At 40.5% G+C, this 25,676-nt stretch overlaps 1 protein-coding gene across 6 annotated transcripts in view; it reads left to right on the top strand.

The window, feature by feature from the left end:
* Positions 1-25,676, top strand: part of ptprub (protein tyrosine phosphatase receptor type Ub) — a 153,255-nt gene that overhangs the window by 113,194 nt on the left and 14,385 nt on the right. For 2 of the 6 annotated variants that reach the window (XM_034875362.1, XM_034875361.1), the window contains exons 10-23: positions 488-689; positions 2,204-2,306; positions 2,397-2,670; positions 7,055-7,091; positions 10,243-10,381; positions 11,329-11,352; positions 11,633-11,787; positions 12,498-12,685; positions 18,610-18,682; positions 18,779-18,855; positions 20,626-20,643; positions 22,214-22,250; positions 23,108-23,205; positions 25,190-25,306. In XM_034875362.1, the coding sequence (XP_034731253.1) occupies positions 488-689; positions 2,204-2,306; positions 2,397-2,670; positions 7,055-7,091; positions 10,243-10,381; positions 11,329-11,352; positions 11,633-11,787; positions 12,498-12,685; positions 18,610-18,682; positions 18,779-18,855; positions 20,626-20,643; positions 22,214-22,250; positions 23,108-23,205; positions 25,190-25,306 (1,542 nt within the window). The remainder of the gene's footprint in view (positions 1-487; positions 690-2,203; positions 2,307-2,396; positions 2,671-7,054; positions 7,092-10,242; positions 10,382-11,328; positions 11,353-11,632; positions 11,788-12,497; positions 12,686-18,609; positions 18,683-18,778; positions 18,856-20,625; positions 20,644-22,213; positions 22,251-23,107; positions 23,206-25,189; positions 25,307-25,676) is intronic. The other 4 variants (XM_034875366.1, XM_034875363.1, XM_034875364.1 and 1 more) reach the window with 3 other exon arrangements.

The following is a 25,676-nucleotide window of genomic DNA, read 5'->3' as shown; positions in this document are numbered from 1 at the left end:
CTTTACTTTTAAAGGACGCTCATGAAAAGCAATTCTTGAGTGTTAATAAGAATTAATTAAACTCATGAACAGTCAGCGCTATTGAGTGAACACTTAAATCTTCTATTTACTGTGGGGCGTCCTTAGTCCATATCCTTCATAATGCATTACTTAGTTGGTAAATAACTTACCAATAACATTTTTTTTTTTAAACTCCAGGTTGCTCTAATGACTTTGACTTAACAGTGCCATGCCACTCAAGCTCTATTCATCCAAAACTACGAACCCACCCGAGCAATAGGCACTCTGATATGGAGAACCAAATTAATTTCTGAGTGAAGTTAATCATATCAATCACACATTAGAATTACTTCTTATGACAGAGCCACTTGATGTAATGACCTCTGCAGAGCTGTGTTAGCGGCTACAATAATTAAACATAAAATCAGTGCTGAGGTGACTCTGGTTTTTATAATATATAACCCTGAGACCATCTTGTTTTCAACAGATAAGTTACCAGAGCATTGAGTCGTCTGATCCAGGCATCAACGTCCCGGGACCGAGGCGAACTGTGTCCAAGCTGAAAAATGAGACCTACCACATGTTCTCCAACCTCCACCCAGGAACAACTTATCTCATTTCAGTTCGAGCCCGCACAGTCAAGGGCTTTGGCCAGACTGCCCTAACTGAAATCACCACTAACATCTCAGGTATTAGCACCACTTACTGATTGAGCATGTGTGCTTGCGAGGGAGCGTGAAAGCGGCTGTAAAATTGTATAATAGAAACGGAAACTGCCTGTCTATGTAGACATCACTATCGTGCCATCACTGCCTATCACTGATGCACCACGCAGGTACAACGCAAGATTTCACCCACTGCCTCCTATAATTAGGATCTCGGTTTTCTCTCTTTTGACCACGGCATCTGTCTTCTCTCATGCGGAGGCAATACTGCTCCCAGTGTGTAAGAGCTTCCATTTCCTCTCCAAACAAGTGACACACTCATCTCAGTCCTCATGACATACAGTAAATTAACTAGGAAGCAGAGAAACACCATAGAGGGGACACTGCTATGTGTTAAGGATAAAGAAAGATGCAATCTATTATTGTAGGCACAATGTCACATCCGAGAGTCTCCGAGCTTATTACTGGTGATAGAAATCCGGCCTTTGTGTTTCTGTTCCCTCTTAATGATGCATTAACGCTTGTTAAGGGATGGGATTACCCCCTCTTATGAACGCACAGCACACTCCCACCCTTTCTCGCTGACAAATGTACTCTTTCCCTCTGCCCCTATGTTTTCACAGAGAGGCCTTGTTTGTTTAATTATAGATTTAGTGTGCTATCACTGCTTACTGGCTGCTGACAGAACGTTGGCACAAAGACAGACCACAGATAGAGTCAAAAAGTCTTTGCAGATCATCCTCAACCTCCTCCACTGGCCCACGGTTCAGAACATTCACTTACACTGAGTGTCTCTCAAATCTGCACTGACAGCTAGCAAACACTGAACACCTTCAACAGCTACTACTGTCAGCATCTTCAAGCAGTACCCACCGCAGAGTATCCAACTAGACACATTTCCTCATAGGCACACGTGCACACACATTCCGATGTGTGCGCCCTGTGGCTGATACACAATCATCCTTCAAAGAGACTCTGTCTGGCAACAGGCATTACACCCTGTTTTAGTTCTACAAACCACATCAGACCTTTATTGTCAATAAATGCGCTTTCAGTTTCCCTTTAATGCCTCACCTTAACTGCTGCGGTATTAGCAAACTTAATATAATAATCATTGATTCCTCATGATTAGTTTGCTCTGCTTCCCCTCACTAATTGACTACTGATATTAAAGACAAATGTGCCGCCACATCTCCAGGGAGGAGCAAGACTCTAGCCAAATCCTTTTAAATGAGAAACCTGTTCAATTTAGCGTCACACACATAACTTTTAATTGGACTTGTATCAAGGCAAGTAGAAGGGAAATTCAAGCAGTGTACTGAATATGAGGATATGGGTATTGGGTATATTAGCACTGAGAGGGTGATTGCTTTCAAGGGTCTGTCAGCATCACAAGACATTCAAGAGCTGAACACGTTTATGTGGAAGCAGAGACTGAATATTAACTGAATTAAGGTGGCATAAATTAACACTGGGTATGCCATTATGTGTTTTTGTGTGTATGGACATGTAAATTCTGTGTTTTTCTGTGTCTTCAGCTCCCACGTTTGACTACGGAGACATGCCATCCCCCCTGAGCGAGACAGAGAGCACCATTACTGTCCTGCTGCGCCCGGCCCAAGGCAGGGGTGCACCTGTCAGGTGAGGAATTAATCTCAGATGTACACATTGGATTTATGTTTTATTTTATACCAAACATGGCTTATTAAAGGTGCAAATCTCTGTGTCCAGTACATATCAGGTGGTAATTGAAGAGGAGACAGTGAAGAAAGTGAAGAGAGAGCTGGGGCTTCAGGAGTGTTTCCCGCTGCCCATGTCCCACGGTGAAGCGCAGGCCCGGGGCACGCCACACTACTACACAGCCGAGCTGCCACCCAGCAGCCTTCCAGAGGCCAGTCCCTTCACTGTGGGCGACAATCACACTTACAACGGCTACTGGAACAGCCCTTTGGACCCACGCAAAAGCTACCTTGTCTACTTCCAGGCTATGAGCAACTTCAGAGGGGTGAGTGATTGGTAACACCAACCAGTTGGGCACCAGATCTGTAAACACTTCATCTGCTAGCTGCAGACATTAGTGTTCAGAATAATGATGAGTGTTGTTAATCGCTAAAAGAGTATTTGTAATGATGAAAACATATTGAGCTGGCAGTGTAACTACTTGGAAATGATGTTTATATCCAACCGCTTTGATTCTCTGCAAACAAAGCATAGCTGAAACAGGGAATTACTTGCATGCATTACTTACAGCTAACAGAGCAGTGATTAGCTGAAATTACTCAGCATCAACAATGTACTCCACTTCATTCAGCTTTTATTTTCTTTGCTTTTCCTATTCTGTCCCGTTCCTTTCTTTTTGTGTCCTGTTATCTCATGTACTTCGTTCAATGGGCCTTTCTTTAATGTCCTTATCTACTCCTGTCTTTCTTTATGTACCTAATCACTTGCATAATTTCTTTTAATTGCCAGTGAGTGTGGACCAACCTATAACCAGGCTTAAAGCGTTGAGATTTCGACATTTTTGTCCATATAACAAAATCTTTGTGAATCCTGGTTGTGGACCTTGTTAGTTGAGAAGCAGTGCGTCATTTAACACTGTTGTGTTTCCATCCATTTCACTGCTCATCATCCAGTCATACCCAGAGGACGCCACATTACCTTTCCAAATTCCATTACAGGAAGTGCTGCTACTTGGGTAAGGCAATTACTTAGAGATAATTGGGCACAGGTGCAGATGATCTGAGGTAGAAAGCTGCTGCTTAAATATCCACAGACTGTAGCAATAGAGCTGAGAAAAGGTGCCATGGGTAACATCATCTGGGCAGAAATACATGCAAGCTGGGTTACTGGTTTGACTTTTTGAGTCCTGTCAATGGCTACTTTGTGATCACGTCATTTTTTTTTTTAACTTGGCATGTGTGTATTATAAAGTCCCATGAACACCGGTGGGATGTTTTTCCAAGCCAATGGAGAAATACACGGAGGTAGTGCAGTGTGAGCCCTTCACACAACTAGGCTACTAAGCATGGGATTAGATAGGGGAGGCCTGGCTTTACCAGCGGATGGGATTAGGTTTTGTTTTGCCTGGCAGGGGGCCAGCATTCATGACCCACACAGGGCCAAATTACACAGCCAACACTGTCTCCAGTCTTTCAATCACTGCTGGCTTTGCCTTGAAATACAGTAGCAGTCAGTCAGAGTCAAAATCTGGGCAACAATTCCTATTGAATGAACAACAGTGTGCTAGGAGGGCAGGAACTTACTTAAGCCTCCGCACTTACTTGATTACTTAATCAAAATACGACAAAGCTTAATCCTGCAAACACATAATTAGAGACTGCTTTATTCTAGGGTAAGTGTTTCAGACATCACAGCTTTTTCAATGCATAGGTTTTCTTGTGGGCGTGATGTAAGACCAAGAAGTTTTGATTTTACTCAGGATGTCAGCTAAAAAGCTTGTGATTTACAGTAGTTCAATTCAATGAGCACAGCAGAGGGGCGGCTAATTGCTGGGCATACAACCAATTAACAGCAGTACATAGAATACACGTCACAACAGGACTATGACAACATAAAAAAGCAAAATAACATAAAAAAGCATAACATACCAGCAATTAGACAAACCGCCAATAGTACAGTACGACACTCATGGTTTCATTGGCCTGTTACTGGCATTATTAACGTTCCAGAGTTAATAAAATGTTAATGACCTAATGAGTGTTAATTTCTCTATCAAACCCACAAAGCAGATGTTAAGGTTTGACGCATGCAACCTGTTTGGACTGGAATGTTGCAATTGCTTAATGTGTGTGCTATTTTATATCTTACTTTGTGTTTTGTCATCCTGTCTATCCTCTGTGTACAATTATGCATTTCAGGCTTTTAACATGTTACCACTGTGCTTACGGTTGTCACACAAAATGTAGGACAAAAAAGAGAATATTAGCATTTGAAATGTGATTCTGTATGGAAGCATACATTCATTGAACATATTCCTATTCATACTGTACTGGGGGGTATTTTATAAAGAGAATATGTAAGCATAATTACCTTATGGCCACTCACTGTGGAAGAAAACAGTCATGTATGTAAGGGTTAATGCCCAACGAGGTGTCCGTTGTCAAGTATTACAACAAAAATATCTGCCACAATGTCAAAACCAAGAAAAGTATTTGTTGTTTTCACTTAGCTCGATCCGCTGATACCTTAACTTTTCTTTTTCCTTTTTTTTTCACTTTCTCTCGTACCAGCATCAGGTCAACATTTGTCCAACATCTTCCATAAGTAAATATTTGTGAATTAACATTCTCCCCACTTTTTTCATGGGAAACTCCCTATGAAGTATTACTAATCACTTAAATATTGGTAATCAACGATTACACCACACTGAATAGTTACTAAGCAGTTCGTCCAGTTACTTCATGATTATGAGAGGAAGCTCTTTAGTCTTTACGGGAGAATTCCTTAGTTAGTTAGTAATAACTAACCAAAGAAGGCAGGATTCTCAAAAAATGTTAACTATCCACATATTTTGTTATTCACATCCATGTCATATTCTGTAGCATTAGTGCTGCAAGTTAGCATTTCATAAATAGAGTATGTACCACTGTAAGTGGGCTTAAAGATTTAACCATGGAGCTGTGTGGAAAGGCAACAACATGACAAACAAAAACTGCTTTCACATAGCGTATTGATTATTTACACATCTGAAAAACGTCTCAACTTCTAGTAATATAATAACCATTTGTAAAAAATAAATAAACAAATAAATAATTAATTAAATTAAAGTATGCAGATCCTAAAAGTAGCAATAAGTAAGTAAAAGTCCTACATTCAAGATTCAACTTGAGTAAAAACACAAAGGTATAAGCATTAAAATACATGTAAAGTACCAAAAGTAAAAGTACTGAATAGCCCATTATTATAATAATAATAATAATAATAATGATTGATGCACTGATGTGTTCATCACTTTAAGGTTGCGGCTAGTAAAGATGGAACTCATTTTAATGACCTGAACATACTGCTTTTCACTTTTTGGTAAATTTCTTCCTGGGGATCAATAATGTACTTTTCCATTATAATACATCATTATGTATTTTTTAATTATATATATATATATATATATATATATATATATATATATATATATATATATATATATATATATATATATATACACACACACACACACACACAGTATATATATATAATCTCAAAAGGCATCTTAAAAAGAAACTGAATAGTTTTTCAATGAGAAGGGCTATGTACTGACGACAATTTTTACAAAGGATTTATGATGTACTATAAATAATATGCATTTGTATCCATACCTGCCTATTTGCCTGTTTTGTCTTTTCAATCTCACCTTAGATTATGCATGTTTCATGCATATTAATGAAAGAGGACATAAATCTTAAATTGCATTTGCTAATAATTAACATGTCAGTCTTTAGATCTGTGCGGATTGTTTATAGCAATGAAATAACCTCCTGTCTGACAGAAACACCTTTGTCTAGAACCTGGCTCTGTATTTTCAGATCTAACCATCATATTAAGAACTTGAACAGCTTGAAATGGCTTTTCAATATAAAAAAAAAGCTATTTAACCGGAGTTTGAGAAAAGTGATTTTTTCCGAATGGTCAAATTTGCATAATTGTCCCATAATGCCTGAATTAGCATCTGTAAATCTTAATTTGATAATGCATCTCCTGCATGAGGTGGCAGGATGGAATTGGATTACAGTCTTAGATCTCATTAAAGCTGTTTGACAAAGGTCCTTTTCATAATACTGAGATGTCATCAGTTAAAATTTGAATAAAATGAATTCCTTTTTATGTTGATGCACTGGTCTGAATTCCCCGCTTTCAATTATGCTCTCTCTCTTTAAACTCTCATATTTTATCCTTCCGCTAAAATATCTCATCTCTTTCTCAAACACTTCCCTGCAGCTCTCAGATTTAAAACATTTTGTAATATAATATTGTTAATAGGACTTAAAACTCTTGGGTATTTTGTCTATATCAATCTAAATAATTTTTATTGTAGTTTATCTGTTTCTCTATCATAAAGTAATTACGCTTTATTAGAAAAGAGTAGTGCAACCCACTAATGTTTAGTCATTTAATATATTTAATCAGAGGGTTGAATCAACAGAGAGGGGAGACAGAGCTGTGGTTCCAGATGTGGGACTCACTTGTTTACTGTGTAGCATCATGTTCATTCAGACTGTGTTTTTATCGGCTGTGGACATATTTTCCACATGATATATTTGGGTGTCTCAGTTCAGTATTTCACATCATCCTCTTTTCTTTTATCACATCTCTTTTATGCAAAATGCAAGACGACATCATCCACCTCTAATGTCTGTGTTTTCTTTCTCTTTCAGGAATCCAGAATAAACTGCATCCGCATTGCTCGCAAAGGTAATCCAACACAAAAACCTCCCCTCCCACAAACACTATGCCCTTGAATGAATTGCATTGTTGCTTAGTGCGGTGTGATGTTGTCTGGTCTCTCATTGTTGGAAAATAAGAAATTAAGAATGCCATTTAAGAATTTCAAGACTTGAAGTAGTAGTACTAGTTTAGTCTATACTGCAACGTTATTCACCTCTCTCTCAAGGTAGGGATCTGGACAGATTTTGTCTGACTGGTCCTGGTTGTTTAGCAGTGAGTTCTCTGAGAAAAGGGCAACAAGCAGGGAGGGATTAGAGGTCAGGCTTTCATCCTGTTTGTTTGGGGGCAGACGCTGGCACACACTATATCAAAGGCTGTCTCTTTGTTCTCATCAGCCGCCCACTAGCCAGCTACATCTGAGGGCTTTGACCTCAACCAGGTCCAGAAGGGTCCTCCAGATCAAAACTTCCAGATGGAGCTACCTTGGCCTATCAGTATGAGAAAGACCGGCCCCACCCCTTTCCCCCTCATCTTCTGTACCTCAGCTTTTGGATTCAAAGGAACATGCAAAGGGCAGGGAAATTGACTCTAAGTCCTGATGGCAGGAGAGCCCCTCTTGCTGTAGTACACTGTCAGATCATGGTGAATAAAAGTCATGTATTTATAGTAATCACAGCACCGCAACAGTAAGCAGAGCCTTGCAAGTAAATTGTCTTGGCGGGGAGTCTTTTTTTTGTGAGGGAAAAACAAAATAGATGAGGCTCTCCTCAAGCATAAATCCAAAAGGCAAGGCCAGCCATTTCAATTCCGCGTCTCACTCTATCTGCCACACACAGATACCCAGTTGGGCATTTAATAATTATGCTTTTTCACACCAATGGGCTTTACAGTGTACTTGCCTTTTTTCTTTGACTATAAGCAAAGACAGAAAGAAATGAATGCAAAATGGAGATCTAGCTGTTAAAATAATAGATAATCAAGGTATTAACAATAAAATAAAGAATAGAGAGAACAAAATGGAAGAGAGAGAAAAGTGCACAACGGAAAGTAATGGTTTAAAAGATTGCCCCCGTTACATCACCACACACGGTACAGTAAATGATGATGTAACCGGAAAAAAAGCTTGAAATGCAAGTTGATATGAAAAATATTTCCAGGAATATTTCCAATTTCAAGGTGCGACAGGTCACAGGTTTTTTCAGTTGCTGATCTCTGTGATCCCTCTACCATTAACATAGCCTCCGCATCATCAGGTCCTAAGCCGTTATTATCAAGCAGCCCATCACAAGCAAAGTGGTGGCAAATGATTCTGGCTTGGATAACAAAGCTGGAGATTACATTTCAACTTCCAGGTGACAGTTTAATTAAGGATCCTCTGGCAGGCTCAACACAACAATAGACTTCCATTCCTCCTCTAAGTGCCAATTTTCACCATCGGGCAGCTGGCAGGTGCACGGATTCATGTGGAAATCTATTTCATGCTTGTGTTTGGCTTAATAGAAATTTCGAGGCTAAATGTGGCAAAACCGCCTTATCTGTCCAAAATGTCAGAAAAGTGAAATTGATTTTTCACCTCCTCATCTACTTTTCAAACCAATATAACACATCCCTGTATTTCACTTGTATGTGTAACTTTAAATGAAGTCCTAGCATAAATTAACAGCAAGGGTTGGGTTTGTGGCTGTTTTTTGAATGGAGAACCTTGAGACGGGCAGAGATCCATGTTCTTTTCAGTTACAGTAGCTCACAGACATGAAGGCATCTTTGGATGATAGCGTGTCTAACTAAACCGTCTCTTACCACTATTGCAAAGTAAAGTACACCTGTCAGAGGAGGTGTCTATACACTGAACAGCACAGAGAAATGTCCCATTTTTGGAACTTGTTATGTAGCCGTAGCATTTCAAAAAGCCACGTCCAAAACGGTTTCAGAAGGAACAGTTCCTTTCTGATATCAAGCCACTGACTCATTTTCTCCATTCAGATATGCCAAACACCCATCAATGATTTAAAATATCCTGCCAAATAATGAAATATAATCGTCCTACTTTGATCTTTAAGATGAGGCTTCTATAGCACCAGCACAGTGCCCATTGCTGCAGATAGTTTGGCTAAAACAATTCTCTGTTTTCATTTTCCTTGCCCCAGATCTGATTCTTACCCAGCAGGCAGAAAGATGCAGTTTTATCCCTAGGCCTACTCTGACTTCTTCTACCGCTCTCCAGATAGGTTGTGCTGTTCCAATAGACTCAGAAGGGCTAGTTTCGGGGCTGTCAAGCCCTGGAGGACAGGCTGACACACAAGAAAAACTAGATCAGTGGGCCCCTAGAACAAGACAAAAAAGGGACCATTTACATAAGTATGAAGCTATCCACTAGCTCACAGACATCGGAGCACCTTGAGTTTGTAATGTAGGGCTGCGTGGATGACTTGTCACTGGGAAAAATATCATATTTAATTCAGTTTTGAACAGAAATGCACCTCAAAGGTTCAATGTATGTACCATAGCATATAAATGTACAATTGTAATGTCACAAGGTGTCAGTTTATTGTTGCAATGCCTTAATAGATTGAAGAACAACGTGCTGCGCTTGTTATGTACATGACTAATGGATCTTAGCAAACCAGTTAGTGTCTTGTGCTGACATATTTGCGACTCTTTCATAATGTCAGTATACAACCGCCTAAATAGCTGGTTGAAAAACTCTCAGACAACAAGCCAATCATTAAGTTGTCATTATTTTTGTCTGAGGATTGCAGGTGTGTTGTGTTGGACAACACTGACAGTGACTGGCTGCTTTGCTTAAGGCATCACTTATTTTTTCCTGTGTCACTTTCATCTTTACCAGCTATTTGAAAATACCACTGTTATTGAAGTGTAGCTTTGGCTTTAAGCAGACCATTACAATTCAGTGGATCTCCCCACAGTAGTCAAGATAAGCAGAGTGAATGTATGTAGTGTCATGTGAAAAGTCTACATTTGGGAGTTTTGTGTGCATGAAGAATAAGTTCTTCAAAGTGGGGAATTATCAATTTTTCCGTCTGTGCATTCAATTTTTCAAAGTCTTTGCTTTAGAACATCCTATAAATCATTTCTTTGGCAGCTCTAACTTCACTCATTTATATCCTGTATTTGCATTGTGCCTTTTTTTAATGTACACCCGTTTTTCTGTATCTAGCGGCCTGCAAGGATCACCGCAAGGCTCTGGAGGTGTCCCAACACTCTGAGGAGATGGGTCTAATTCTTGGGGTGTGTGCAGGAGGTCTGGTTGTCCTCATCCTTCTGCTGGGTGCTGTCATCATCATCATTAAGAAAGGGTAAACGTCTGCTGATAACTGTTGAGTGCATAACATGCCTCATTATGCACAATCACACCACATTTCCCACATTGTTTTACCCTTTATGTTTTGTTTTGGAACAGTTCAGTAATCAGTTTTTATACTTGCTGAACTTTTGAAAAGGTCATGCTCATTTAGGGAAGATGCTGGACCAACAGCCACAGCTGCATTGTTTTCATTCCCCTATGGTGCTCCAGAGGGACCAAGCAACTCTCATCTGCATGGCCTATCTGAGTGTGAAGTATCTAATTAAAGGCGGTTGCAATTCAATTAGCCACTTAATTACGCACACCAAGCAGAGCCCTGACCCTTAATTGAGATTGTAATTTGGAGGGAAAAGGTGTGCTTTTAGAGATTATTAGCCTATTGTAGACCTGTGGGATTACTATCCCACAGGTCTACAGTAGATCATCCACATCTCTTGCTTTGGATTTACATAGCAGCAGCTGTACACCTGAGTTCAAGACATAAATAAGACTTAACTTGCCTTTCAAAAATAACGGAACCTGCCATGCCAAATAAGCTGTTACTCAGGGCTCCAGCAATGGTTCTTTAACGGCTGACACAGCGTCCAGGCTGATATTGAATAATGTTGATTCTCAAAGTCACCACTACTCTGCACATTAGCCGGGGTTCCTCTACTAAGCCACCATGAAGTTCGCTCTTAGATAATTGATTGTTAAATGTTGTAGTGTAACACCGAGACGTATTTGATAGAAGACAAAACCTAGCCTCGTTGTGGTTTGGTCTCTCAGCACTTGTTTAGTACATTTGCATTTGTCATACGGCTGCACCCACAGCAGAGCTCACGAGAGGATAGATCTCATTTTGACTGTAATCAATGCATTCTGCTCTCAGCTAACATTGCTTTCATCTTGCCCCTCTACTTTCTCTTGATTTTTTCCCTTCTCCTGCACTCTGGCCAGAAGGGACTACTACTCTTACTGTCTGTAAGTGACTCCACCTCTTTGCTCTCCAATCGTTCTTGGGTCCATCATTTATGTCCTTGTGCTCTGGCTGTCAATCATAAGCTGTAGAGGGTAGACAATAAAGCAGGCGTTTTTCTCTCACTAATTTTACACTTACCTTTTTCACTTTGTTTATCTCAATTTCTACCCACATACTAGTCCTTATTTGTCCTTACTAAACATAACATTTCATTTTTCTCCCTGTCTCTGTCTCTATTACCTATTAAAATATATTCTATATGTTTTTTTCATCCATGAATAGGAAACCAGTGAACATGAATAAGACACCCATTACCTACCGGCAGGAGAAGAGCCATATGGGCTCTATGGAACGCAGTTTCACAGACCAGAGCACCCTACAGGAGGATGAAAGAATGGCCCTTTCCTTCATGGATGGACAAACCTGTGGCACACGCAGTAAGACAAATGCAACATACAGTACAGTGTACACAAACCTGCCAGCTTTTCACAACTACACAATGCAATTTCAAAATGGACAGACATCATGACACTTGTAATCTTGTTGACCGTCACTCAGTCACTCCATAAATGTCTGAATCATTCTGAAAGATCGTTATCCCCCTGTGAGAAAAAATGTTTTTTGGTATACATCTCACCTTCAGATATTTACTGCATGCAGCTAATACACAAACAAAAAAACTCACAAGATTTCAAAAAAGAGGAGAAATGCACTAGTGAATTCACCTGAATCGAAAAAAAGAAATGATTTGTGATGCTAGTCAGTACTTTTCATCTTCAGGAGATCCTCTTTCTAATATTGTCAGTCACAGAGAGGGAATGACAGATGTGTTTACTCTAAAATTGGTGCAGATATTGGTCCGCTCACACGTCATCCGAGACAGAGCTGCTGTCACGTCTATATTCAGTCTATTATAAAGACATCTTTGCCCAGACAAACCTTATAAAGGGACACACCTGTAACATAAACTGTACTTATGTGTCAGTATCAGCATGCAGAGTGCCATTTTGTGTCAGTAACACCAGTGTGTGTCAGCCCAAACCAATTGAGACACAAAAAACATTTTATATTGCAGTATGTTTTGTACATGGATTTTTCAGCTGGGAGTCATGCTGAAATTGCCAGTGTGTCGTGTGTCTGGTTGCAGGTGATGCTCGTAGTTCAGTGAACGAGGCGAGCAGCTTGCTGGGAGGCTCCCCGAGGCACCAGTGTGGACGTAAAGGATCGCCCTACCACACCGGGCAGCTCCACCCCGCCGTCCGAGTGGCTGACCTTCTCCAGCACATCAACCAGATGAAGACAGCCGAGGGCTACGGCTTTAAACAGGAGTATGAGGTGAGAGGGCACTATTACAAAACAGATACAGCTACAGTAGCTATTACTCTTACACTCTGACAACATGAAATTAAACAGCAACACAAAGCATTGCTGCTGATGCAACAATGTCTAAAGAACAGTGTTGATATTGTCACACTGTGATTATATCTGTAAATAACCAACCTTCACTGTAATTTCAACAGCATTAGTGTAATTGGTCCATTTATTACTTAGACATTTATTACCATTTACATCAAGCAAGATAACAAGAAGCAGTAATGCTCAAGCTGCAGTTTTATACATAATCACATAAACAAATGTATGGGTTAAATGTAGATGACAGATTTAATGTCTCTGTGAACAATGTGACAATAAAAGCACCTTTAACATTTTACTTACATCAAATCTCAAAGATACGGGCTTTATCACCTTTACTTTAATTATGCTGTAATTGGAAATGTAGTCTAATTAGGTTTATGTAACTTTTGTATGTATTTGATTGTGTGTTGAGGTTATCAGTGATGTTATAGCACCTGAGTTCCCTGCATTGCAGTGGATGGCAGGCGTGAGACGTCAAAATGGATGCCAATAAGATTCTGAATGGAAAGTTTACTTTTTAAAAGTCGCCAAATGGTTCTATTGACAAGAGCAAAGTGAGAATGTTAAAATGGAACACTACAGTAGCCTATTTGCCAATGTTGTTTTCAATAAAAAAAAAAAAACATTTGCACTAAGCATTAAAAGAGCATTAAAATGAGAAAAAAAGAATGGGACAAAAAGAAATAAAGGGACATTTAGAATAGATAAAAATATGTAATTGATTCCAAGTTAACAACATTAATGTGATTAATCGTAATTAAATATTTTAATCGTTTGACAGCACTATACTGAAGTCTCCAGTATACGAGTTGCCCAGAGCTTTCCTCTTAGTGTAAAGGAGCAGCAGCACGACACAAAAGGTTCCACCAGCTTTTTGAGCTCCTTGCCCTACTGAGGCCAGCCTCCATGTGGAATAAAAACCTATTTTATCCCCGATCTCATTCTTTCACTTTCTGCTCAGAGCTGCTTGCCCTTGGGAGGTGGAGGGGGGAACAGCAAAGACAAAAGACAAACCTGTGATTTGTGGGTTGGCTCTCGCTTCACCCTAAGGTCCGGGTACAGTGGCCACACTGATGTACTTCCATGGCTGGTTTACTTGCGTACTCCTAACACAGCTGAGAAAACAAGCTGCTGGTTTAGTACTTAATGAAGTGATAACATTGTTCATGATGAAGGGGGGTAAAAGAGATTTTGCAACTCTGCTTGGTGCCCCAGGGAGAAAGGTAGGTCAGTACCGCGGCTCTCATCAGCCGGAGGGGTTGACTTTAATTAAGTGGAAGGAACCTCTAAACCTTATAGACAAGCCTTCTGTGCTGCAGGAAGATTCTGGGAGTGTTTAAACTTGTATACTGGGCAGGGGAAGGTACACTAGTGAGAGGTGACTATGGTGGAAGAGAATGTTGCCAAGCCCCTACATACCAATAAACAATGCGGCTTTTGTCCTTGTGACCACAGTGAAATATCTTGTGGGAACTGCTGCATCATCATCATTGATCAAATGTATTATACCCCAAAGAAAACGAACAAAAAAGAAATAAAGAACACAGTCCAATAAGGATGGACTGGCGAAAGCCCTCAGATTGTGGCGTGCTCTAAGCCTGTGCACTCAAACTTAGAGCTGTGAGTTGAGCTTCTTCAAGGTGCAGATTTGATTCTGTCATTGATACGTCTTCTCCTCTCACCGCTTTGTGATACTACTGTCAAAATGTCAAGACACAACCAAGGGGTTGGAGTTAAGTGCTTCAAATTTTTAGGTTATGTTTACACAGAAACGATCTGAAGAGAAAACGCAAAGTGGCGTTGCGTTATCACTTTTATTCCGTGTTTAGACGAGTGTTTTGTGGGGGAAATCTGCTTGCATATCGTGAAGCAAAAGATTGTGCAGTTTGATAACACCACCAAGTCCACCCGCCTGTTTACAACCTTCCTTCTACTTCTCTCCCTAGTAGTGCAAAACTAAAATTTGGCAAAGCAAAAAACAAAAGATAACAATTTTGTCTGGACGAGGAGGTGGAGTTGCATGTTTGTCAGATGACAACCGTCTCTCTTCATCCTTATCCAAATTGTTGAAATCATTTAAATATTGAGCCATTATATCAAAAATCTTTTAGATAACAGCAGCCCCTAATTTCTGTAACCTACTCCAAAACAACAGGCTACCTGAATGCCTTTTTCCAACTCTTACTGAAATGTATTAGCGTGGATAAAAAGGCATCTGGATCACTCCGCGTATGAATAAATCATCCTCATTCACGCCTAAAGAAGACCTCTGTCATGACGGCAGCCTAGATGAGGTTAAATGTCCCTGCTGGTGCTCTAGCTAGTTAGTCCCCTGGTCACAGCTAACAGATTGTGGGTTAGCAAAGAGAGGAAAGGGGAGTCTGGAGGGGTTGAGTGGGAAGGGAAGAAAGATGAAAGGGTACAGAGGGAGAAACATGAAAAAGGAGAGGTCTTGGCTCCCATGTCACCTCCAAATAACCTTCTTCCAGGAGCAATACTAGTATTTACCTCTCTCTGCAATATATGGTGCAGCATACTGTAAATGTTGTATAATTTGTGATTGGAACATCACAGTGTGATGCATAGTACAATTCTCTTAACCTTGAGCACCACTAGATTTTGTGGGGTGAGACATCCCAGATTTAGTCTTGCATTGCCAGACCTTCTTCCACAACGTCTGATGATGCTCCATAATGATACTGCTGATGTTCAGAGCCTTACAACATGTAATGTTTAATGTCCAAATCAGATGTCCGTCATTTAGGGGATGATTAGTCTTAGTGGCTCTTCATTCCTAAAGAAGGGAATTACCATTTATTCAGACACTCTATAATTAACCAGGTCGCTGTCCAGGAACTTGAAATGATTCCAAATCTGCTTGCACCACCACTGCTGCTCGTTGTAAATCACTTGGCCGATCACTGATAGCTTAGTTTCTTTTTTTTGCACCAATGCATCATGGGGTTTTAGTCCTGAATTGAACTGTAAGTACTGACTTGTTTCTTTGGCAGAGCATTGCTTATCCTCCTCCTGCTGTCTCAATGGCTGCTATCTCTAGCGGTATGTTTCAGTGTACATAATGACGCTCCCAAATCTCTGAATACTTCTCCCAAGTGGAAGTATTGTGGCTGAGATTGAGATTACACCCTAGGGAGAAGTCCGTCCATGTCACCCACAGACCGTGGCATTTATGAAAAGAGAAAACATCTTTTGTTTCTGGTCCATGGTTTTCTCCTCTGGAACTCTGCTTGTAGACTCATTAAACTGTCCCTCACGGGCAGAACACACTCCACTCAGAAAATCAATACACACCTCCTTGTTTTGTTTTTTCTTTCTTTGCTAGAGTATGTGTTTTGATAGAGTGTCTCTCTCTATTACGAAGTAAAATGACGAGGAGTATCATATTACACAACCCCGGCAGGTATAGGTTTTTATTTCCCCAAAGAATACCTATGTTGTTCGAAAACACTGATCAAGAATTTACGGTGAGCTGTAAAAGGGGCTTGTATGTGTGGCTGCTACTGTCACTACTGTCATATTCCCACAGCAGGTTTAGAGTAAAGACAGCAGAGCTTTGCTGAAGAAGTCAAAACCTTCATTATACCGCTTTGTACCCTGAGGCTGAGGTTAGCAAGGATGATAGACTCATTGAATCAAAGTTTAGTTGCGCTAACAGCCACTGAATTACTGCGCTTATTTTAAAGTAACAACAGCTACCTCATGCTTCCTTTTTGGCAACATGAATCAGACTTGTTTATTATAGTTTGTATTTTTTGACATTTATGTCCCTGCTGCGGGGTGACATAACAGTTATTGAGTGATCCTGAAAGGGAAATTGTGGAGAACCGCATGTCCACAATTATTAAGGGGAAACAAATAATTTGCATTATAAAAGTGGGATGTTTTGATAGCACATCCAGATTTTAAAATTAAAGTGCTTTAAAAGTGTCAATGGTTCAGGACTGTGTCATTATTTCCTTCATCCCATTTTACTAAATTTTTATGATCCTCTTACCCAACCCATCCCACTGATCCCTACCAATGAGGGTTTCTAATCAATCTTTACGGGTTTGTGTTGTTTCCCTTCAGTCCCTGCCACTCAGTTGCAGTTTTTCTTCCTGTGTTTTTTCTCTCCATTCTCTTCTCTCCTTTTTGGAGGGCTGAGCAGAGCTGTGGTGGGAGCAGAGAAACTAAGAGAGCTCAGAGGTCTAGTGTCAGAATTATAAGGCATAAGAGGAACAGGAAGAGGAGTGATGAAGAGAAGTAGAGAAGGAGAAATTCAGAGAAAGAGAGACAAACCCTGAGAGATAGAGCACACGGAATGAGGAGGAAAAATTGAGGAGGAGGGTGTAATCCCAGACAGGATTTTGCTGGTTCTTGGCTCTCTGTGGGGAGAACTGCGTTGTAATCCCCTGCTCAGCATGCATACTTGGGCAGACTTTCACCAAATTCCCCTAGTGGCTGAAAACCACAGGGGACTTGTGTGTTTACTATGTGTGTGTGTGTGTGTGTGTGTGTGTTTATATGTGTGTGTGCGTGTGTGTTTGTGTGTGTGTGTGCATGTGCGTGGGTTTGACGCTTAACAGTAGTTTATGACGTTATGACTGAAAGTAAGCGCTTTCCAGTGCATCCATTTAGACAGGTGGATGACAGGGAATAAGAAGATTTGTTGCTGAGTATGATGTGTTATAATACACCTGATCAGCTATCCACCAAGGGGGTGGCAGGCTGTCCCTCTGCCTTCACCAGTCTTCTCAGCACACTGTGATTTATATACTGTGTGTGTGTGTGTGTATATATATATATATATATTTTTGACATCTGGAAGTTTTTGTAATTTTTGAAACAATGGATCCTTTATTTCAAACAAAGATAGACAAAAGTATACTTGTCATTTTTAGCTAGCAATGAAATTATACCTGTTGCAGATTTGATCAGCTATGGCGAGCTAGCTATTTAAGCTAACATGAGCTGCAGGAGTTGGAGGAGCTCCAGGTACCAACTCAAGCTAAGTTTTTTTTTTCTCCAGCTGGCTTTTTATAATCCCTCCTAAGCGGTCTTCAAATTGCACATGATGGCCACATCGTGCTAAAAGACTGAGGCTAAAGCTACATTTTCAGGCAAAGAAATTAGCATCCTCAACAGTTGATTCATTCCATCTTCTCTATTTTAAATAACATACAGCTCTTTTCACTTAATTTTTTTTTAATGCAAACAATTTTGGTAATACGTCTATGGTTCTTGGCTTTTGCAGTAATTTTTTTTTTTTTTAATCTCTTACAGTGTTTATTGTGACTGTTCTCCAAAATACCAAAGCAAAGCTTATTTGTGAAAACCTACTTTAAATTAAACCTTATATTGATTCTGACTTTGGGATAGTTGTCAGTGTTTGGACAATTTGTGCATTATGCAACAACCATTACCTCCATGAGCCTCTGCTGGATTTTTTGACAGATTTATGTATATCTTGATATGCTCATTGATGGTGTACACAATATGTAACCCAAGCTGACAGGAATAGGTGCAGGCGGTCAACGACTCATGAGGGCTTCAGGATTAGACAAAAACTATATGATGCTCGTGGAGTTGTTTTGTTCAATTACATGTCATGTCAACCACTGAACCTTAACGTAGGACAGAATGGTTCTTGATCTCCTTCGCCATGCTTGATATGTGCTGATAAGCTTTTATCGTGCTTGCCATATTAATAATGACAATAATCACACACAACTGAAAAGAATTGATGTGTTGAAGCTTTGATTAATGTTTATCTCAGATATTTCAATGGTTATTTTAGAGAGGCACTGAGTCTGAAATCTGCAAGTGTCTTTTTATCTCTGTAGAGCTTCTTTGATGGCTGGGACTGCACAAAGAAGAAGGACAAGACCAAAGGGAGGCATGACACCTTGTTGGGATGTAAGTCATTTTATCCTGTCTAAAAACATAACAGAAAATAATGTGGAAACTTTGTGTTTTAACAGTTCTTTGCTCTTTTATACTAATTTGTCTCAGATGACCGCCACAGAGTCAAGCTCCACCCTCTCCTGGGAGACCCCAACTCGGACTACATCAACGCTAACTACATTGATGTAAGTTGAATCCTGTTTTTCTGTCTCTGTTCGACATGGGATACAAATAGTCAGCCTCTGTGGAGTCTCTGTCTCTCACGCCCTGCAAAGCAACAGTCCATTTCTAATTCCTGTAATCTCGCTAGTCTGCTGGCCCACTTTCACCTGGAAGCTTTCATCCAATCAAACACCCTTCCGAGCGATTTATTTATTTATTTATTTTTACCAGCTGCCGTGGTTGTCAATTGCTGCATCGAATCCCTGACCCAGACGAACTCTGCTATCACTTTTATTAAAACAGAGTGGAATTAATGCATTTAATGCCTTGCAGAGGAGATGAGTCTTTCTGTAAGATGCCACCAAATCCCCTTAAATTAAATAGACATGATTGATGTTATTCAATCTCTAGATGGGCCATGAGCAGTTGATCCTTTCCTGTTCACCTTAAGTGTTTGCCACACATGCAGTGCCACAGGTCATATGGAATACATGTACATGTTTCTAATGTGTCTCACACAGTCTCATTCATGCAGTACATGTTCCCATTCATAAAAACTAGAGCAATCTGTTTATTCAGAAAGCCTAAGTACGCGTTTAGATGGAAGCAAGGAAGTTCTTAATGAAAGAAATCCACCCAGATTTTGGAAAAAAAAGAAATACAATTTGACAACCAGATATGCTTGTACAATAGATAGAAACTTGTATTTTGGTTCCCCTGTGAATTTGCTCTTGCAGCCCTCAATTGGTGCTTTTCATTTGAGTCAAGTCAAGGAAGTCTGTAAATGTGATATGATTTCTTCACAAAAGATTTATTTTGCACGTCTCCTATTGGGACTACTGCAAAGTAAATATGGCACTCGGTGAGAAGTTTAGGCAAGCTGATTACTCCCAGTCCTGTTTGAGGCTGATAAGAGTTTGGAAGATCCTGTCTCTGTCAAAATATTTATGAAGAATATATATTAATTAAAAAGTATTCAGAGAGTGAAAATTCCTAGCTGCGTAAGTTGACTTGGTTTCACATGGACGCCTCCTTCCGGCCAAATCATGTCATAAAAAATGCCCCCAGGCTTCTGTCCCTCTCTTTTATTACTCTGCAGAGAATGGCCAGTGGTGAGATGCTTTTAGAGAGTTCATTACAATGAGAGGGCATTAAAAAAACCTGGCCTGCTGTTAGGAATGTAGTTATTGTGAGGGTCTCCATTAGCATTTAGGGCACAGAGGTGCAGGCATTAGAGGAAAAACACCACTCAGCAGCCACTACAGTGTCGGTGTCAGTGGTGTTACTCCCTGACAAGGCTGACCCTGCAAGCTGAATGGTAACTACTAAGCATATTGTGGACAGCCTGTGATTATTTCACTAGAGGTTAAATGGAAAAGTTTTTCCTCCCTTTGAAGTATTATTCCGTTTTCAAAATAGGGGGGAGAAAGCACAAGCTCTCTATTTCCTCTTTCTCTGTCACTTTGCTTGGCTGTGCTGTGTGTTTGCTTGAAGAGGTGCACACGCTTGACAGCTTCCTGTGCATGTAGGGCAGTCCAGTACATATTGTCTTCTTCTAAAGCGTAAGAGGGTCTTACTGACAGGTGTAGCATGGCCAGCCAATTACACACACATACACACACACACACACACACACACACACACACACACACACACACACACACACACACACTCCTCTCTTTTCACCTGTCTTTAACCATAACTCCTACTTACCAAAAGCTTTTTTCATTAACTAGCCTATATGTCTTCTTTTTCTACTCCCCTTCCTACTTCCTCAACCTTGGACCCTGTAGATTCGGATTAACAGGGAAGTAAGTACTTCACTGCTCATTCTTCTGCCTTCCATCACTCTATTTTCGCTCTTTTCTTCCTCTTCTCTTTCCACTATCCTCTATTCACAAATGCTGAAAGGTTAGTGTGTTCAGGTTTGTGCACATTTGATAACCCCCACCCCAAACCCCCCTAAAAAACATGCCCTTTTTAGCTAATGATTTTAAATGAACACAAGGAGATGTGTCCTCTTGGAATAGAGGACCCCGCTGTCTTTTTTAGTTCTCATAAGTGGCCAAGACCCAGGAAGTTTAGTTGCTATGGCGACCGTCTTAAGTGGAGGAGTGGTAGCATTGCTGATTGCGTTTGGCCGGGGCCAGAGGAATTGTGGATAGCAGGCCTCACAGCACTGGTCATCCATCTCCATTTCAAACATGTCCATGTTTACATGACTGGATGAAATTCAGTTTAGACATCCATCAGCAACATAGACGGACTCAACATATTAGAAGGATGCCCGCTGCAAAAAGATGAAAACTTTTATCAATATGGATTGCTCCATCATGCTGATTTGATGAGAGCCGGTTGGGTTCGAGAGTTTATTTGGATTACTCCTGACCTCCACAGACTCATGGAAGGTAATTGGAGCATCAATTATCCTTCCAGCTGCTCCTCTCAAAATTACAACAAACAGTGAACCACAACATCCATGTGTGTTTATAGGGCTGCACTTTACTATAAAGGGTTAGATAGGCGGTGCTTATTTTCAGGACTTCCTTTGAACAGTTTGCTCGTCCCTAAAGTGTTCATGCTTCAGAGTCCCTCAGGCCACTTTGGTTATGTTTATTCCTCTCAAGGCTGTAGAGCTGACATCCCAGTGTTGATTTAAATTCACCCCATTATCACTGTATTAAAACGTCTGTCATCTACTGTATGTCACGTCCTTTGATATGAAGCATCTCAGAATACTTCACTGTACATATCAGATTTTGCCTTGAACCCTGTTAACATCAGTGATATAATGCATTTATGTGAAACATGTGTATGATATTCTTCCCTTTATTCAACCTGTGAGAAGAATTCAAGGAGGAAGTTTTCTGGAGAAAGAAATGTGGTTTTGGTTAAATGGATCATCCCAGATTTGAATTGCGTCTTCAACAAGAAAATTGATTTGTTTTTTTATGAGATGGCACTCTGGGAGAGAGTTTGATAAATACACCTGACACCTGAAATTGAAGATGTGCGCCTTTAGTTTATTTATTATATCCTTGTTAAACTGTCAAAAGGATTCAGCAATTGTTTAGTCAGCTAGCAACACTCGTCGGAATCACTATCTTTTAGATTTATCAGCAGTTTGTCAAGATGTAAGTAGTATTTACCATGTGTTGCCTAACTGCTTCAAACTGTTTTTGGAGTCTGTGAGAGAAAAGACACGGTCAGGAGTCAGCAATAGCTCAAGAGAGTGATGAACAGTTATGCAGGAAACGCTGTTGCAGTGGGTCGGTAGGAAAGCAGAATGCAGAGAACAAAGCAGGGGAAAGGCTGAGACATAGAGCTGTGCCTGAGGCGCAGGTGGCTTACTCAGCATGTCATCCCTCTTCTCTCTTTCAGGGCTACCATCGATCCAACCACTTCATCGCCACTCAGGGTGAGTATCCTGGCAGGGCCATAGTGTGTGTTTTGTGTTTGCACGCAGGACAGTGTGTACTTTTGTGACCATGTAGTAAATTGAAGATGAGCTAACCAATGAGCCTACTTATGCACAGTCCCTTGCCAAACTCATCTCTATGGCAAATCCAAAGGTGATAGTGTGACTACCAGCCCATGAAGGCTGTGCCAATGATGTCTGAATTAATCATAAGAACAGGTGAATAATTAAACAAATTAATAATAGCTTCTCAATCTCGGCGATATAAGGAGCGGCCTGTTCATTGTTTGTGGGAGAACCTTCAGTTCACCCTCTGTCCCTCAAATATAAAGTCGCTTCTGATGGACAGTCAAACTCTGTTGAAAATGTCCCTCTGCTGTTTTTAAACCCTGAGGAGTGTCAGTTTCCAGGGAGCTCCCATCACAAAGTCACCCAAGGTCTGCTCATCAGCTTATCTTGCACCGACACCTCCTCTCTCTCCGGTTAGAGAGACAGAGAGATAAAACCTTTGAGACATCGGCGGCGTTTTTGAGCATTTCTTTCCTATGTGATTCTCGTTTCAAAGTTGTATCTTGCTTCCTAAACATCTCCTCCTCAGATGGAACTGAGTGACTGATGCTCCCCCGGGCTTTCAACATCAGCTACTGCTGTTGTTTTGTCACCCGTCACCTCTTCCTTCCTGTCTGGAATTCCCAATCACTTTATTGACAGCACAATCTTTGGAGATCAGTACCCCGCTTTCTGACAAAGGACACTTAGGTCGCAATAATACAAGATTTCACAACAGCGAGAACTCCCTTATTGAGCAGGACAGGCATTGATGCTGCCGTTTTGTCTTCACTTTTTCTCGGATCTAGGACCCAAGCAGGAGACTCTGTATGATTTTTGGAGGATGGTGTGGCAGGAAAATTGTTTCAGCATCGTCATGATCACGAAGCTGGTGGAGGTTGGCAGGGTAAGTGATGTGCACTCCCCCCCTTCTTCCCCTCCTGTCACCCCCCCAGTGCTCAGAAACATCCCACATTCACCATGAGGGAACATTTTGGTGTCTATATGAAAGGCTTTTATGTGTGTGATAAGTATAGATCTCACAGGAGCTTGCTGTGTATGCAAACTGCAGCCTAAAAGCTGCTCATTTTGGCGAGGACGCCCTGTATTTATGTGAAATCACAAGCTGCTTTTGCAGCAGAGAGCCTAACTGTTAAAGGAATACTTCAACATTTTGAAAAAATGAACTTATTTGCTTTTTTGCTGAAAGTGAAATGAGAAAAACACAACCCCTCTGATGTCACCGCTAACGGTGATGCTACAGCCCGCTGTCTGTTAGCTTAGCACAAAGACTGGACAGAAATTTGCAGCAATGAAATTGACCTACCGGCACCCTTTTTACACAGATTAAACAAATAAGGGATAATGTAGAGCGAGCCGGCTTTTGGGACAGTTAACTTCACCGGAAACCAGGTCTCCCCAGTGAGTGAGCTAACCATGGAGCTAACTAATGCTCTGTTTGCACTGTTGCCAATAGCTCTGCTACCAATCCCATTTCCTCTACCCCCTTAGTTTAAAAACATGCTCTGATTTATTGGCATTTCTTTGAACCAATCACAATCGCCTTGGGCAGTGCTAAGCACAGGGAAAAGCCGCAGTGCCGCGGCAAAATAGTCTTGGGAAGGAACTTGTTTATGTGGAACATGTGTACATTCAAAATTTGTTTTTGTTGTGTAGAAGAAAACTCACATTGGGCAGATAGTCTAGCTAGCTGCCTGGATTTACCCTGCAGAGATCTGAGGAGCAGTTAACCCTAGCCCTCATAAATCCACCCGAGGTAACGGACAGCCGGCCTAAATGAGTGAAATCCGGCAGAATTTCCGTTGGCAACAGAGCAATCCCGGAAGTGGAACCAATATAGACTACTGTGTTACATGAGTAATCCCTTATTTGTCTGTTTTGAAAAACATAATGAAATTGCAAAGTTGTTTTATAGAAACTTGCATCACGACTGTAATGTTTATAGAATCCATAAAATGTGCTGTAAAATATTTAGGAGGCATAAAAATGTCTGAGCCACATTTCTAGGGATGCTGTCCTTGCTGTATATACACTGCATGGCTACACAGGCTTAATGGCTATCCGGTAGTACTGTTATTATCCACCTCACATAAATACCTGTACTATATGAATGCTGCTCTGAGGACCCCATTCTTGTTGGTTGAGGCAAGAGAAACATATTACTCAGTGGATGGCTTAAATGACACCATTTTTCTAGCAGTAGTCCTACATCCACTTTGGTTTTCCATACCAACAATTCTGGGAACAGTCAACAAATGAGGACTCGTCTGTGTGGCCAAATCCAAATCACACCTCCATTAAACAAAACAAATTACCTCCTTTGTGCCTGGTGTTGGGGAAAAAGATTGCTGCCCTCCTGTTCATTGTGCTTCCCACCATTATGTGATTATTGTGCTTTTCTTTTCATTGCCCACCAAGATGAAATATCTGGAGAAGAACAGATTGTTTTTGTTCGTCCACAGCATTAGATGTGTAACCTCTGTGGATTTTTAACGTATTACATTTCATACTTAAATCACTCTTTGTTCTAGTTACAAACTAACTAATTTTTATTTTAATTATCATCCCTTAACTATGAAATATAATGACACAGTTAATATTTTATCTTTTTTGCAATCAAATTAATTGTTAACACGAATCCTCTTTTTTATTTTTTATTCTTTCTGCACCACTAGTAGGATTGAAGAGATTTGAGCAGTGTGTTAAAAAATGACATTGAACCATTAGACAAATTTCTGCTTTAAATTTAAAAGAAATGCAGATGCAACCTCCACAACACTCTATCAAACAGATTAATTCATGTTTTGCAAGTGAATTTTCAAGAATATCAACATGAGGTTTAACTCTGTTGCGTCACTATTTTTGAACAGGTGAAATGCTGTAAATACTGGCCTGATGACAGCGAGATGTACGGTGACATCAAAATCACTCTGCTGAAGACCGAGACACTGGCTGAATACACAGTTCGCACCTTTGCCTTGGAGAGGGTAAGTTTATCTATGATTCACGTTTTACCTACCCTCTTTTGCATGTTTTAGTACTCGTTATGATATTCTTAGAATTAGAAGTAGTACATTAATAGAGGGGATTAGATTCTTGACAGGACTTAATGCTGATGGGTAAGAGGGCCAGATGTTAAATTGTCTTTCCAACATAGCTGTTAGTGTTGTGCCCCTGATGGCCCCCATCCTGTCAATCTCTTGAGGGATCTCTCATTGGAAGGGCTCAGAGCAACGCTGGAGTGACAGTGGCACAAACACAGCATTATCATCACACTGTCACATTCGCTTTCCATGGGCACACGCTGCTGCTTATTCAAATCGGCACGAATTTGGGAGCCGGTGACAGCTTTTTTTT

The sequence above is a fragment of the Etheostoma cragini genome, chromosome 6, assembly GCF_013103735.1.
Source record: "Etheostoma cragini isolate CJK2018 chromosome 6, CSU_Ecrag_1.0, whole genome shotgun sequence".
Taxonomy (NCBI): domain Eukaryota; kingdom Metazoa; phylum Chordata; class Actinopteri; order Perciformes; family Percidae; genus Etheostoma; species Etheostoma cragini.
The sequence above is the reverse complement of the archived record's forward strand: the minus strand, read 5'-3'. Positions and strand labels throughout refer to the sequence as shown.